Consider the following 17,099-nt stretch of genomic DNA (forward strand, 5'->3'; position numbering starts at 1 on the left):
CAGGAAGAATATTTCTTTAGGTAATAGGAAGATTTCAAAGGAGGTTAGTAAGAGACAATGGAGAAAAGGGAAGAGGGGCTTCAAGTCCGCCCCTCCTGAAATAGAGGGGTGCTGTCAGAGTTTATGGAGTTAAGGAAGCTTTGAAAGCTCATACTGTAGTTCACTGCACACCACAGATCATGGTGACTCCTTGGTGACAAGAGCAGTACAGTAGCTTTTACTTCCAATGGGAAAATAATCTTACGTAGGACACATTTACTTTGAGCCCCATACCAGTGAGTTCCATTACCAAAGAACATCGTTATAAGCACCCCCTTCCTAAATAGCATGCTAACCTATACCAACGGCAATATTAGCGAGAGGTTCTGGTGCTTTTAAAGACCCTCCCCCCGGTAAAGCCTCCTCTCTGGACTCAAAATGAGGACAGTGTCAGTGATGAATAGATGATGATGGTGGTGGCCATCATGATAACAGCTGCTGCTAGTTACTGAGCATGTCTATGCTTGAAACCCTGGGCCAATATTCGTTCTTTCATTGAATCCTCTCAACCGCCCAGGAGGAAGCCAATACTGTGCCCATCTTAGAGACGCAGACACTGAGGTTCAGACTCAATAACTTGTGCAGGGTCACACAGCAAATCAAGCAGCAGAGCTGGATTTTGAATCCAGGACTAAGTGACTCCAGAGCCTGTGTGGCAGGCAGCAGCTCCCCTGCCCCGACCTCATGAGGAAGTAACTAGATACTGCAGTCGTCTTATTGTGTTTCTGACAATGGCTTTTCTGTCTCACCAGGAAATATCTGACATACTAACAGAAAATTGGCTGTTGAGATTTTGTTTCTTTTACCTCCTTCCTTTTCCTAAAGTGTATTTATAGACCTAAAATAAGAGGATTGTGTGCGCGCGTGTGCACATTAAGTATGTGTACACTCGTCAGTGTGAAATCATACATTGAAAAGAGAAGGTAGGTAGGTAAAGGATGAATTTTAGAGACAGATGTGGTCCATTCCCAGCGTTTTCACTTCTAGGCATGTGACTTAGAGCAAGTCATTTGACCTCTTGTGTGTCAGTCTCATCACCTTTAAAATGGGGATAATTAGAATTCAAGACTGTTGCCATGGGACTTGACTGAGGAAATGTGTATATAGTACCTGGCACAGAGTTAAGTACTGAGTGATTGTTCATTCCTCTTCTAAGCCCTCTCGCCTCTTCATGCTCTCATACAATAATCCTATTTTTGTTCGTACAAAGAACCAAAATCAGTGTACATGCCACCCCTCTAGTGCGACATGTATACGTAGAGAAAGAGCTACTTGACACTGCTGCTAGGCAGGGTTGTCGTTCCCACCCTCTCCATGGACAAGGAACTCTAAACTTTATACAGGAATGCATCACACTGTAAGAATACTATAAGGAATCCTTAAACTCTAAGCCCTTGGTTTAGCTGATCCACACTTGCTTAAAGATGCTCTGTGTCTGATATCTAGAAGCTCATTGTCTCACTAGGGAGAATGTAAATACTCTGCTTTTGACTGATCTCAGTATCAGTCATCCTACAGGTATTCCACAACTCCTAAATATCCTTAGGAATGTTTCCGCACAGTCCTTTAATCCAAGTCTGATTCTAAAATGTGGACTTCAGTTGCTCTAAGAGTAAAGCATCAGTGAATTGACCTTATACTTATCTTGTTGGATATTGGGACTTTACAAAGCTTAGAAACACTTTACAAATACTTTTTTCTTCAGCACCATTTGGTGTAAATTTCATTTGTTGGCCATTTATTTGAATGCACCAAACTCGTCTCAAACTAACACGGTAGACCAGAAAGCCAAGTTCACATCCTAGTTCTTTTGGCTGAATCATGCATAACTTAAACACAACACCGTATGATAGAGCCATTGAGAACTCTGCTCTTGTCAGGGAAATGCGTACCGTACACAGGCCAGCCCCAGCAGAGGCCTGACTGCGTGCTGGTGGGGTATTCAGCTAGAGCTATTCATATGTTCTCTTAAATGACTTTGCCCCACTGTTATCCTAATTTGAAATTTTATTTTTCAGCCACATAAATAGAAGAACACAGTTTGAAAACCCTGTCCTGGAAGCAAAAAGGAAGCTACAGCAGCATAACATGCCCCACACAGAACTTGGAACAAAGCCCCTGCAGGCCCCAGGTTTCCGAGGTTAGTACCTGTCAACACGCAGTGTTTCAGAGGGAGAGACTGTCTATCGAACTGCCTGCTCTCCAAATAGGCCTTTATCTTGGACCATTTCATGTCATTGATTTGCTTTCCCCAGACCCCTCAATTAGCTCTAGCTGGGTGTTTGCTCTGTCTCTAAACTCATGCATTTAGCATTCAGGAGTGAAGGTAACACCTCAGGTAGCACCTTATAGGAATTTACAGCACGTTGCCAGGTAGAGTTGAACGGGTATGACGGTGGTACCGTAAACTGCAGAGATTCATAGAGACTCATTAAGTCTGTCCTCAAATAACCAAGCACGAGAATGAGGCTTGTTCTCCTCTGTGACAGTAGACAGCTCCTCAGCGACAGTACCTAGGCCCAAACCCGCCTGCCCCCGCGCTGCCCGGGAGCGGTCGCGCAGCGTGAGTGACCTGTCTTACTATGGGCGCCACCTTGCCTGGAGGCCCGGGTGCATCGGTATGTCCTGGGTTGCTTGCTGCACCTCACTTCACCCTGGAGCCACGTACGGGGATGAGATGCTGCATGAACTTTTCACATCTTAGTGGGCCCACACTCACGTGTGAAAGCACGAAGGAGGCTCTGGTAGTCGGGAAGTCTAGATATGCCTATGGTTGATTTCACACCGTATCACTACAGCACAAGAAGGATGAATGTAAAGGTCTCACCGTTGAACTTCTCTCCAAATTGGAAACTATACTTTCGTAAAGGAAACGGAGGTGACAAGATTATGTGTGTGTTTTTTATTTATATTTTAAAGAAGTGCCCTGTCTTCTTCACAAAGATATATGAGATATGTAAATAGACAAAGTAAAATTCCAATGTAATGACTCATGACTTTATAGTTTGTCCATTACACATCACCTAAAATGGAACAACAGCAAACAGAATACTTAACTAAGTCACCGTGTACAGTTTGGCTGTTTTAAATATCAAATCATGTCACCCAAAATGGAACAACTAAAAAATATATATAAAATACTTGACAGTGATAACACTTAAAGCAGACATTAATTCTAATTCCTAGTATGACTATTATCTTTAAAGCATTTAATATATGTAGGAATATACTTATTACCGATCATAGCTGAAAAAGTATGTTAAATAACATATTACTAGTTAAACCTCAAGTTCTGTTCAGATTATTTAGGTATATGATTTGAACATGTCAACATATTATTACAAAATGTGTGACCTTTACATTCATAATTATATCTAGAGATATTGGCTTGCCTTTTGCTCACATTTTAGAGTATACTAAACACTCTCAGGTCAGTAGAAATGGATTTATCTGGTTATCTTTTTTTTTTTTTTTTTTTTTTTTTCTTTTTGCGGTATGCGGGCCTCTCACTGTTGTGGCCTCTCCCGTTGCGGAGCACAGGCTCCGGATGCGCAGGCCCAGCAGCCATGGCTCACGGGCCCAGCCGCTCCGCGGCATATGGGATCCTCCCAGACCGGGGCACGAACCCGTATCCCCTGCATCGGCAGGCGGACTCTCAACCACTGCGCCACCAGGGAGGCCCTATCTGGTTATCTTTATAGCATCTCATAATATAAGCAAAAGCTAACTCAGTCCCACATCCAGGCATTCTTTCTAAACAATTTAGACATTTGAAGAGGCACTAATATTCCACTGGTCCTATTTTTTTGGAAACAACATAGTCCATTTTGGTTTTCTAGTCCTATCCCTTCAAGGTTTGGGGCAGCGCCGGCCACTCACACATACCTCCTACCGGGACCTTTTCAGAGCAAGAGACATGTATCCAGATGTGTCTGGATGATTTTACGCTCTGCTTTATCTTTACCTGTTGATTCAGCCCTTTTTAAGCACAAGAAGGTGAATTTAGTGAACGGAAACAATGATGACAAAAAAATCTCTCTCCAAACCAAGCAGCTCTTCACCTTTCCCTGCATGCTTGGGGCTGCTCTGCGTTTGTGGGAAGTGCTTAGAGGTGTGCTCCTGAAGTCACACCTGCTTGCATTTACCATAATTAACCCCACAGTTACCCCTGGGATTGCTGCTCAGTGGCTGGCTTTTCCCCATGTAAGAACATGCCCTAACTGTGCTTTTTCTTTTTTAACTTCCATCGGCCAATGTAGAAAAACCACTCTTTACCCGGGATGCATCCCAGTTGAAGGGAACATTTCTCAGCACCACACTAAAAAAGAGCAACATGGGGTTTGGATTTACCATCATTGGTGGAGATGAGCCTGATGAGTTTCTGCAGGTGAAAAGCGTGATTCCCGATGGGCCTGCAGCACAGGACGGAAAAATGGAAACAGGTAAGTTCCTTAATACTTTAGAAAATCGTTTTGCAACTTCTTTCCTAAGGCAAATATGAGGAGCTTCTTTCTGTGTTTTTAATTTGAAGGTCAAAGGTCACTTCACTTTAGGACAACCACAGATTATGTCTCCCCTAAATTTAATAATAATCATATTGAAGTATTTCTGGAAACAACTTTAAATACCATTTTTGTCTCATTTTTCTGACTTCCCCTTCTATTTGCTGGATTCAGTGCACCCTTGAGATTGACACTTCTCTAATTTATTTCTGGAGTCCCCTCTCAGGGATGTGATTAACATTTCATACTTTTCTTGCTTATGTTCAGCGATTGATATTTTTTAAATCTGTATTAATCTTATGGTATTCTCATGCTGAATTGCCCAGTTTAGTTATATTTAAATATGCACGCTCATCTCGTAGAAAAAATGTTAATGGTATTCATCTTTATATATCCCCATACAATGTTTTAATATATAAGGTTTTTTTCTCTAGTCCTTATGAATGAATTTTCATATGCAGTTACTTGGATATCTATCAAATTATAATCAAAATTCATTTAACATGGAAATGCAGAGGCAAATTGTTAAGGGCAAGAAAATATAAAATATGAAAGGTGCACAGAGACAGAGAAAAAAGTAATGAACTAAGTCTGATTTTGTAGTCTGATTTTAAATTCTCCTACCTGGTCCATGACTTGGAATTAGTCCCATAATTTATAACTACTATTTTCCTTGTCTGGGAAATAAATAAGAAATCAAATTTGATCGTATTTAAATAATAATCAAATACTGATTTAAGAATTTTGGAGTACTGTTTTTGAAATGCCTTAGAAAATTACAAAGTGTAATAACTATATATCACCATTTCACACTTTTCCCAACATTGATATAATTTATGATGTTAACTTACTAAAGTCAGTGGGTCCTAAGAAGATACAGAAATTAGAGAATTACTTTTGAGGAAAAATTATGCCATTTATATGCTCCATATATTTACAAATTGTTACTCTGTGGTTTTGGAAGTGGTTTGTGTATGAAGAAACAACATAAAATTGAGGTCTTCATCTGACATTTTTCACTTTAAAAATGACTGTTTATTAAATGGTTCCTATAGAAATAACATCTTTTCAAGGTCACCTAATGAGTATATTTGTCACTGCCAGTCACTAGTGAGCAATAATATATTTAATAGATGTTACATTTCCTTGAAAGTTGAGTAAAGTTTCAAAACTAACTAACCACATTTTTCAAATGCTACTGTTGTAAAAATCATGTGTACATAATTTTCTGCAAGTTAGAGAGTATCTAACACTGCTGTTCATCTGGTGAGATTTTACTAAGCAGCCACACTTTCATGTTGCCAAAAATCACAAAAAAACATCAAATGACTCAATTAAAAATCATCCTATCACCTACAATTAGAATACGAGGAAGTTGTGGATTTAATACCAACTTAGTAGAGGGAAAAGGATCCCCAATGCTTTTGAACTTCAGTGAAATATTTAACAAACCCATTTCTTCTTTTCTTGTAACAACATTTTTTTATTGAAGTATAGTTGATTTACAATGCTGTGTTAATTTCTGCTGTACAGCAAAGTGATTCCATTATACATATATATATATGTATATGTATATTCTTTTTTATATTCTTTTCCATTATCATTTATCATAGGATACTGAATATAGTTCTCTGTGTTATACAGTAGGACCTTGCTGCTTTTCCATTCTATACATAAAAGCTTACATCTGCTAAACCCAACCTCCCACTGCATCCCTCCGCCAACCCCCTGCCTCCTTGGCAACCACCAGTCTGTTCTCTATGTCCGTGATTCTGTTTCATAGATAGGTTCATTTGTGTCATATTTTAGATTACACATATAAGTGATATCATATGGTATGTGTCTTTCTCTTTCTGACTTACTTCACTTAGTATGATGATCTCTAGTTGCATCCATGTTGCTGGAAATGGCATTATTTTGTTCCTTTTTGTAGCTGAGTAGTATTCTGTTCTATATATATATATATATATATATATATATATATATATATATACACACACACACACACACCACATCTTCTTTATCCATTCATCTGTCGATGGACATTTAGGTTGTTTCCATGTCTTGGCTATTGTGAATAGTGCTGCTGTCAACAGAGGGGTGCATGTATCTTTTTGAATTATAGTTTTGTCTGGATATATGCCCAGGAGTGGGATTGCTGGATCATATGGTAATTCTGTTTTTAGTTTTCTGAGGAACCTCCATACTGTTTTCCACAGTGGTTGCACCAACTTACATTCCCACCAACAGTGTAGGAGGGTTTCCTTTTCTCCACACCCTCTCCAGCATTTTTTATTTGTACAGTCTTTAATGATGGCCATTCTGACCTGTGTGAGGTGGTACCTCGTTGTAGTTTTGATTTGCATTTCCCTAATAATTAGCAATGTTGAGTATCTTTTCATGTGCCTCTTTGGCTCTCTGTATGTCTTCTTTGGAGAAATGTCTCTTTAGGTCTTCTGCTCATTTTTTCATTGGACTGTTTTTTTGTTGTTGAGTTGTATGAAATTAAACACTTGTCAGTTGCTTTGGTTGCAAATATTTTCTCCCATTCTGTAGGTTGTCTTTGTTTTGTTTATGGTTTCCTTTGCTGTGCAAAAGCTTGTAAGTTTAATTAGGTCCCATATGTTTATTTTTGTTTTTATTTCTATTACCTTGGGAGACTGACCTAACAATTTATGTCAGAGAATGTTTTGCCTATGATCTCTTTTAGGAGTTTTATGATGCAGCGTCTTATATTTAAGTCCTTAAGCCATTTTGAGTTTATTTTTGTGCATGGTGAGAGGGTGTGTTCTAACTTCATTGGTTTACATGTGGCTGTCCAACCTTCCCAGCACCACTTGCTGAAGAGACTGTCTTTTTTTCCATTTTATATTCTTGCCTCCTTTGTTGAAGATTAATTGACTGTAGGTGTGTGGGTTTATTTCTTTACTCTCTATTCTGTTCCATTGATTCATATGTCTGTTTTTGTGCCAGTACCATGCATGCTGTTTTGCTTGCTGTAGGTTTGTAGTATTGTCTGAAGTCCGGGAGGGTTAGGCCTCCTGCTTTCTTCTTTTTCTTCAGGATTGCTTTGGCAATTCTGGGTCTTTTATGGTTCCATATGAGTTTTAGGATTATTTGTTCTAGTTCTGTGAAAAATGTCCTGGGTAATTTGATAGGGATTGTAATAAATCTGTAGATTGCTTTGGATAGTATGGCCAGTTTAACAATATTAATCCTTCCAATCCAAGAGCATGGGATATCTTTCCATTTCTTTGAGTAATCTTCAGTTTCCCTTATTAATGTTTTATAGTTCTCAGCATATAAGTCTTTCACCTCCTTGGTCAGGTAACAAACCCATTTCTTTTCATAATAAAAAACCCAGTTATTTTTTTCTCTTGCCCAATCCACTATTCTGTGTTTCAAAACTAGAAAAGACTTCTTTCAGTGTAAACTTAAAAGACAAAATAAAATCAAAAGGTTTGCACAATAATGTGTTTTTCCTTCTCCCTCATTTTCCTAGTTTGCCACACTCACACAGTCTAAGTGAGCCTACTCAGCAACAAAGTCAAAGCTTTATTTAGAATTTAGCAGATTTTCTGCACTTAAGATAATCACAGAACAGTCCTAATAGGAAGAGAAGGACTTAGGATTTTATTCTATTCACTGTCTCCTATTTATTCTTCTATTTATTCTTCTATTTATTCATTCAGCAAACAGTTGTTAACCTCCTTCCTTTCAGTCATTGCTGTCCAGCAGGACTACAAAGGTGGATATGACAAGGGCCAGGCTCTTGAGGAGCTTACATCCAGGAGGGGCTTTGGATATATAAACAAGTAATTGTAACACAGTATGAATAGGATGAGTCTGTAATAACCATGATGTTGGCACTAAGTCAGGAGAGTTGGGCAAGGGCACAACAGAATTTTTTTTTAAGCATGCTTCTAACTATATAATTTTATTAGGCTTTTTAGGGATGATAATTTCTCTCATCAGAAAAGAAAATAAAATGTTGAAATCCACTGCTTATTAAATAGTCAAAAATACTGTGTTTATTTTTTAATCATGATATGATTTAAAGTAAAATGCAAACATATTTCTGTAGCATTCCACACATTATAGTAGAGGGAATGGTTCTCAGTTCAGTTCAGCAAATATTTAGTGAATTCCTGTATGTGCTATGCATTCTGATAATTACTTGGGATGCAAAAATGCAGAAACAAGTATTTCTATTCTTAAGAAGCTTACAGTATAGAAATAATGAGTGATATGTTAGCGAATATTTATAACAATGCAAATACAAATATGTAGAAAGTCCAGAAATAGTACAGAGGAAAGGGGGGTCAATTCTATTGAGAAGAGCTTAGGGAAGGCCTCATAGAAGATGATGTCTGACAGAGTTTTGAATGATGAATAGGCGTTTGCTGGGTGGACAAGTGAAGAAAGCTAGAGGAAGAAGAAACAGCAATGTGCAAAAGCACAGTAGTGGGAAATACCTAGGAAAAGATTTATATGCCATCTCAGTGTAGGTTAATATTTTGCCTTCAGTGGGTGTTTATGTGAAGTATTAAGTAAGATGATAATTATAACTGATAAAGATGAACTATTCAGGCTTGTGGCAACCATCAAGGAACATATATAGTCATATATCCTCAAACAGAAGACATATAAATGCACGAGTACCTATATATAAAACCTTTCTCATGTAAATTTTTAACCAATTAGGCATAGAGATTTACTCTATGATTGATGTCTTCTTTACTTGTAAATCCCTAGAACCTGAAACAGCCAGGCAAATAGCAGTTACTCAATAAATGTTGGCTGGTTGGATGGATGAATGGACGGATGCATACACTTAGAAATTAAAAAGTGAAATTTGAATGAGCTGAATTCCACTTTTCCAATATAGCCTAGTCGATGCTAATCAGACCAATAGCTTACCATTGAAGCAAAAACAAATCATCTTTCCAGTTTCTGGATGAAATTTAAAAGACAAGTACATGTTAGGGACAAAATTAATTTCCTTTTTTGTAATGATTTCATCTATAAATGAACCTCAAGAATTAACAAAAATAATAGACACTACAGATATAAACAATAAATCATTGATATTTAAAATGCGAGCAATGTCATTTGACATTGAAATAATCGTGAAAATATTTTAATCAACTTTTCTAGCTCTAGATTTTCTCTGGTTTAGGCAAAGAGATGTCAATAGTTTGGACACAAAGAAAAATCCATTCTACTAAAGTTGACTTAGGGTCCTGTACTATAGAAACAAGGGTAGGGTGGTCCGTTCTCAGTCAGCACTGATTCTAGGAAGCAATGGAGACAGGAGAAATGGAGGACACTGTGCCCCCCACCTGTTTTTTAACAACGAATTGAGCCAATCCTCAATGGTCCTATAATGTTCCAGAAGACACTTTCTTAGAAGAAATTACCATAGTGCCCAGAAACCATCCGACTTCTGATTATTAAGGATTCATGACATCCCAGCAATCATTTGTAGACACCAGAGATCCTGATAACATTCTTTAAACTATTTTAAAAATCAAGATTGATGTAACAAGGCTTATGTAGAAACTGCAGAGTCTAAAACATACTTATCTATCATCCTTCTGATAAAAAGCTTCCCTCATTACATGGTGTTTCATGTTTCTCCCAAGGCTAATTTTTGAATCAAGGCTTATGGTTTTCAACAAATATAAGAGCAAGGAAAGTTGGCCTATCCATGAGGTTCTCCTATAGATGGGTTGAATTATGAGGTCAGTCACATCCCATTAGTTTTTATTTGCCCTCTTCTAATAGTTATTCACTTTATTAGTAAAATGGCAACAAACTGGAAAATCAACACCCTGACATTCTCTAGCTCCTGGCATTTCTCCATTTGAGCAGATTGATGTTATTGCTTTTCCTGGTTGCTACCTCGTTATTAGCTTCTCTAAAAGGTACACAAGATTAACTTTGTCAGAATCACTTGGGGAGCTTTTTAAAGATGCAGATTTCTGTGCCCCTAGACCTGCTGATTCCAAGTTTCTTGAAGTAGTGCTGGGAATGTGCATGTATATACTTTTAAAAATGGTCAAAGCAATACACGCACATGGTAAAAAAAAAATAAAAATAATAACATCGAAATATTTATAATGCATAAAAATTTCTCCTGTCCTGCCCTTGTTGTCTCAATTTAATAGTTCTAGACATGACCTGTATTTACTTCCTTTCAGAAGAAATGAAGCCTTAACTCCCTTACCCCCCACTTGCCCTCCCCCAGTCTCCCAACTGAGTTTTAAAACTACTTTTAGTAATATTCGTACAGGTTTTGCATTATCATGGCTTTGTAAATTTGTTCACTGACCCCAGTGGTCTATCATTAATACATTTTCTCCCTGTAAAGGGCTTTGTGGAGTTTTACTTTTTTTGTGTGTGTTTTTTTTTTTTTTTGTCTTTTTTTTTTTTTTTTTTTTGGCAATCTCTTTCTTAAAATGATACTTTTTTCCCCCAAAGCACCATCATATTAGGTCCTTAGAGTGTCCTCCTTTTTCTGGGCATCTTTTGTCCTCATTCTCCTCTCTGGGCTGGTTTTACAGCTGACATTTGGGGACTTTCCATTATGTCTCTCCCAATCAGAGTCCACTGTTATCCATATCCATATCCTCTTTTGTCGTGGATGCTCATTTTACTAGAGCATAGCCCTCATATGTCTTTTGATCTTGGATTGTCTGTATTTAAAAATGGAGCACTGAAAAAGTTGCTTGGGACTTCTGTGTCTGTGGCAGAGTTTGAAGGCTGGTCAAATTTTACCTGAGGTTATTAGGCAGGGGCAGGATATGAAAGTCTATTAAATAGGGTCCTTGTTTTGGAGACACCCTCATCTCTGACTTAGGGTAGGTGGTGAGAGTTCTGCATACAGATGTAGCAGGGCAGATCCTCTATATACTTGTATCCAATGTTTCCTAATCCCAAGGCTTTCTGCGATTCTGCAAAGCAATAGAGAGTCCTTCTTGTCCATGTTTCCCTTTCTTCCAAAAGCACACTAGAAAAGGAATCAGGAAATGCTTTCTGTAAAGGGTCAAGTAGTAAATATTTTAGACTTTGTGGGCCAAGTGGGCTCTGTGACAGCTGTTTAACTCTGTCATCATGAAAGCAGCCAGGGATGGCACGTGAATAAGTGAGTATGGCTGTGCTTCAATAAAACTGTATTTACAAATACATGCAGCAGCAAGATTTGCTCCGTGGGCCATAGTTTGCCAACCCCTGCTCTAGAATACACCTTCCAAAGCCATGATACATCAGTTATTGTGCCTTTATCCACATTCCATATTCTAAAATTCTCTTGAGCTGTCTTGTTTTATAAGGGCCCCTCTTTATCAAAATGGCTCCTCTCCCCTTCTCTTCGTTGCTGTGGGTTTATTCATTTTAAAATCTTTGTTAAAGGGGATAGCCATTTATGTTCAGTCTGTCATGTTGAACTACATGTCTTAGAATCTGCATTTTTACACCCACTGAGGTTTGAGAACCACTGCATGTAGTAGTAGCAAGAAGACTCCTTTCCCACTTACTGTACAGCTTGGCAAACATTCTCCATCCTAGCCTGACCCTCTCTCAAACAAGCCTCTGCTCAGAATTTCTTCGAAGGAGTGTTTAGGAATATCCCTGGGGACTGACTTTTGAGGTAGAGGCTATGGCTATCTACTCAATAGAACAAAGCTAATTAATCTTTATGTTTATCTTTCATATCAGGCTAGGACATTGAACTATGTGCAATTTCTCATTCTTTGGGATTTTAGCACTCTTTGGGGTGTTTTATCTCATGATTGCACTATCTGAAATTTTAGTTACCTTTTAGCTCTCTGTGGAACAGCAAAGATTAACCTGGGGCCGTGAGTGCTGTGTGGACAGATGACCACCCTACTCTCAACGTGACAGCTATTGCCCCTCTTAGGGCTGGCCCTTCAGTAATGAATTTCCACTTAATGGTTACCCAGTGCTTTCCCATGCTGCCTTACCACAGTGTTCTTTGGTCCTCTCTAACCATTATTAGCTCCTTAGCAGTTTGATGAAATCCTACACTTGTTAATTAAACATCTCCTAAGAAAAATCGATATGTATGAGAAAGCCCAAGAAGTAATTCAGAAGTGTTTTCTGTGTCATGTTTTCCCACCTCATAATCAACTTATACCCAGGGCAGGCTTCCTTTTGAATTTTGAGCACACACTGTGATGGTCTCTCCCATGACTCCTCTCTTCCTGATTGGCTGCCTTATTAAAACATCCTAGTGAATCAGCCAGTGCTTCATCACCACCCACCTGCACAAATAAGTGTTCACACTTAGGTAGTGTTATACCCAGGGCAGGCTTCCTTTTGAATCTTGAGCACACACTGCGATGGTCACTCCCATGACTCCTCTCTTGCCAATTGGCTGCTTTATAAAAACATCCTAGTGAATCAGCCAGTGCTTCATCACCACCCACCTGCACAAATAAGTGTTCACACTTAGGTAGTGTAAACCACTTAGATGGTTCTGTCATTTGCCGGAAGCAAATTAACTCATGTAATCTTTCTATTATTTGAAGTATCTGTTTAGTTTTCTAACACCGCATTGCAAACTATGCCAAAACTCGGTGTTTTAAAAGCGCAGTCAAATGTTTGCTCAAGATTCCAGTTTCTTGCCTGGGATGGGCTGGGTGTTTCTCATCCACTAGTCTCACGTTGGGAGTGTTGTACAGCTGCCCCCATCAGGATCTCCCCTGGGGCTGGGATGTGCAAGGTGAGGCCTCAGCTGGGATGGGTAGGGCTCCTCAGTGCTGCTGCAGCTTCTCCGTCTCCATGCCGGCTCAACAGCAGCATGGCTGAACCAGTTTACAAGGTGGCTTAGGGTTCCAAGAGAACAAAAGGGAAAGCTGTCAAGCCTCTCAAGGCCTAGCCTGGAACTGGCACAATGTTATCAAATCAAGTCACTCGTCAGCCCAGATAAAAGGGGAAGGAAACTAAGTCCCACGTTTTGATGAGAGAAGTGGCAAAAAAAAAAAAAAAATGTCCCTAGTCATCTTTTCATCTACTGCAGTATCCTTCCTATGGCTTCTTTGTTTCTGACTTCCTTGAGTTTGTTCAAAGTGCCCTGAGAAAATTATCTTTGTCTTTCATGGGCATCCTACCATCTCCCAGTCTTCTGGCACGTGTTGATACTGTTTTTGCCTTCCAGTTCTCTATCGTGCTATGAATAAATAATAGTGAATCATAATACCACATCCAGAGATGATGAGCAGCAAAATCACCAGGCCTAGGGCTTCCCTGGTGGCGCAGTGGTTGAGAGTCCGCCTGCCGATGCAGGGGACACGGGTTCGTGCCCCGGTCCGGGAGGATCCCACATGCTGCGGGGTGGCTGGGCCCGTGAGCCATGGCCGCTGGGCCTGTGTGTCCAGAGCCTGTGCTCTGCAACGGGAGAGGGCACAGCAGTGAGAGGCCCACGTACCGCAAAAAAAAAAAAAATCACCAGGCCTCTAGCTCTGTCTTTCTAATAAAAATAAAGGAAGTGCTTGCAGCAATTCAGTTTGAAAGATCTTCAAAATATTCATACTCAAATCCAAGTTAGATAATTTTCTAAACGATCCCTTGATATTAACGTCATTTTTGCCTTTTTAGATGTTTATGAGCTTTAGATGCTTCCAAAAACATCTTGTGCTCTATAAAAGCCAGAAAATGGAGTTGGATTTCTAGCCCGCTGACCCATGCCAATATCTCCAGTAGAGAAGAAATAAACTGTGCTTGTTTAGCTTGTCACAATGTATTTACTCTCGGTTCTTTCCAAACACACCTAAGTTTCAGAACCTCACTTCATTCTGTTGAAATGCCTAACATCCCCACTGCTAGTGATGTATCCTTCAGATCAATAACAGGACACCTCAGAGCAAGGGTGAGAGCCACACTCAACACTTTCCATCCACTGTTCTTCTTCCATGATGATATGTAGGTGATACAGATGCCATAGTTGACAAAATACTTGATTTTGGCTACAAACCAAACCACTTGAAAGGATTAAAAAATTTGTTGCATCAGTTCTTAAAATTATGCTATGCTTCATCAATAACTCATTTAGTTTTTTAAAAAGAGACCTTTGTGAGCTTCCCTGGTGGCACAGTGGTTGAGAGTCCACCTGCCGATGCAGGGGACACGGGTTCGTGCCCCAGTCCGGGAAGATCCCACATGCTGCGGAGCGGCTGGGCCCGTGAGTCATGGCCACTGAGCCTGCGCGTTTGGAGCCTGTGCTCCGCAACGGGAGAGGCCACAACAGTGAGAGGCCTGCGTACCACAAAAAAAAAAAAAAGAGAGAGACCTTTGTAACCCAAATAAATGCTATTACAGTACCTCTTTTTTTTTGGCACATTTCTGTCTTTTTTTTCTTTGTAAATGCCTATACAGTGCTGTTTATGCCATCTTCATGTAAAATCACAGTCTAGATACAAGCTCACTTGAGAAGGGATAACTACTATACAAGTCCTATCCTAGTTCTCATCTGTGCCCCAGGATTAAGAAGCTGGAGAAGGTTGTTGGTTGTCAGCATATTTATTAGGGAAAGGTGTTCAGCTTAAGTTAGATGCACTTGAAATACAGGTATTATCTAAGTGCAATTAAGAAGTTTTTATCATTTTAACTTTTTAGGTCTGAGGCCAGATAACCAATACCCTTACTTATAAATGAACCAAAAAGTATCCAAATAGATACAGAAATTTACCAGATTCTGGTGTCTGGGTTAGCATATGTATTCTCATAGACAATGTCAGATTCATTCAGTTCCTGCTACTCTCTCTCCCTTCACTAATGGAACTGCGCCTTTGGTTCATCAGGGAACAATCTGCTTTTTTATAAAAGGTGCTTACTTTTTATCCATCCCCTCCCCCAAATGAATTGTAATCTCTCATCATTTACTACCCTCCCCCGACCCACCTGACTGTAAGCTGTCTGAGGTCAGGGCCTGTGTGTGACTTGATCATTAACAAATCCTCAAGGCTTACTTCTCTACCATATATATAGCAGATATTCAACTTGTTGATTGCACAGTGGAATGAGTCTGTGAAGCACTGATGTGCTTACATGGATTACTGTGGAGGCATGAGATGTGCCGTAATATCATAGATCCTCTGTGATTATTTATGTTCCCTTTAGAGAATCATCTAAGGCTTTTCTTTTTCTAGTTTAACCAAACAATTCATTAGATGAGTTATTTACATTTAAAGTACTTAGAATAGGACACAACATATGGAATCACTCAAAATTAGCAGCAATTATTAATATATTTATGAGACTCTTTTCCACAAATTTGAAGGAAGCCTTAGCATTCTGGGAATGATAGATACATGAAAATATCTATGAGCAGCTTATGCTTTCCCCCTTTGGACCCTGGGAGTAAAATGATTCTGCATTGAACACTTAACAAAATAACTCTTGCCTCTTTAAATAGTTTTTGGTTTAAGGGAGATAATCAGAAAACTTTCAGAATCGTGATGCCATGTTGATGACCCTTACTCTGTTGATAGACTGGCAGCTGAAATAGGACCTTCAACTTCTTATGTGTGCACATGTCACTGAAAATTAGGCTGGGTGTCTTTTAGGTATGCATTGGATTCTAAGACATCTGCTAGACACTATTAGAAAAGTCAGTGACTTAATCTTCATTTGTTTAATGATGGGTCCTCATTTTTGGATATTATAACCCCTTCGAAAATAAAAGCATGTCAATCCTGAGTCACAACAAATAAAAAGAAAAGTCTAAGGAGGGTAAGATAGTTGGAAAATGTATAAGGCAAGGTAAATGTTTCTGTTGAGAGAATAATACTCCCTGCATTAAATAGCTATATAGGGTGTTGGTGCACATTCCTACAGATTGTCACGTAGGCTTGTAAATGCTCAGTGAGGAGTTTGATTATAGAAACACACACGTATATATCATCATCTACAGATATATGTGCAATGTGAGAAAAAGAGGCAAGAAATATGTCTTTCATTGTTTCATCAGCTAAGTCTTAGATCTAGTTCGTAATTATAAATCTTAGCATTCTAAACCAGAAGACGTCACTGAAGTCAATAGGAGATAAATTACCATGCAGACCTTTGTTTATAAGTGTAATTCTGCTGGTTCTTACAAGCTGCCAGTGAAATTAGAGATGGAGTGTGCTGGAGTCTGCAAATATCAAAACTGCTACAGCTGCAGAAACCTTATTCCTGTATCCAGCGTAATTATGTGCCTCTCACATGCTCCAGCTGAGGATTTGCATGAACTGACAAGAGCACACACGGTAAATCTTGCGTCATCATCTGATTTACTACTTTGTTCGAAAATCCAACTCTGTAAGGTGAATTCTGCATTTCTTAATGGTGAAAACTGTTGTCAGAAAGGAAAACATTTCACCACGTATATGAGATATTGACAAAAGAAGTGGGAACTTTGTTTTGTGAAAGCAAGATTAATAACCTAGAACTGTCTTTCTCCATATCAACACCTTTGTATTCCCTCTCTCTTTGTTTTAAAGTGTTGTGTCCTGAAATTTTCACTCCTCTTGCTTCTTTCTTGTTTTTCTTTCC

General features: G+C 39.1%; 1 protein-coding gene across 2 annotated transcripts in view; it reads left to right on the top strand.

Moving 5' to 3' along the window:
* MAGI2 (membrane associated guanylate kinase, WW and PDZ domain containing 2) overlaps window positions 1-17,099 on the top strand; it is a gene marked incomplete at its 3' end in the record, with an annotated part of 1,305,599 nt that overhangs the window by 995,004 nt on the left and 293,496 nt on the right. For both annotated transcript variants that reach the window (XM_082632410.1, XM_082632411.1), the window contains exons 8-9: window positions 2,058-2,179; window positions 4,299-4,481. In XM_082632410.1, the coding sequence (XP_082488536.1) occupies window positions 2,058-2,179; window positions 4,299-4,481 (305 nt within the window). The remainder of the gene's footprint in view (window positions 1-2,057; window positions 2,180-4,298; window positions 4,482-17,099) is intronic.

This window comes from Mesoplodon mirus (genome assembly GCF_964341445.2).
Source record: "Mesoplodon mirus genome assembly, chromosome: 9".
Lineage (NCBI taxonomy): Eukaryota > Metazoa > Chordata > Mammalia > Artiodactyla > Ziphiidae > Mesoplodon > Mesoplodon mirus.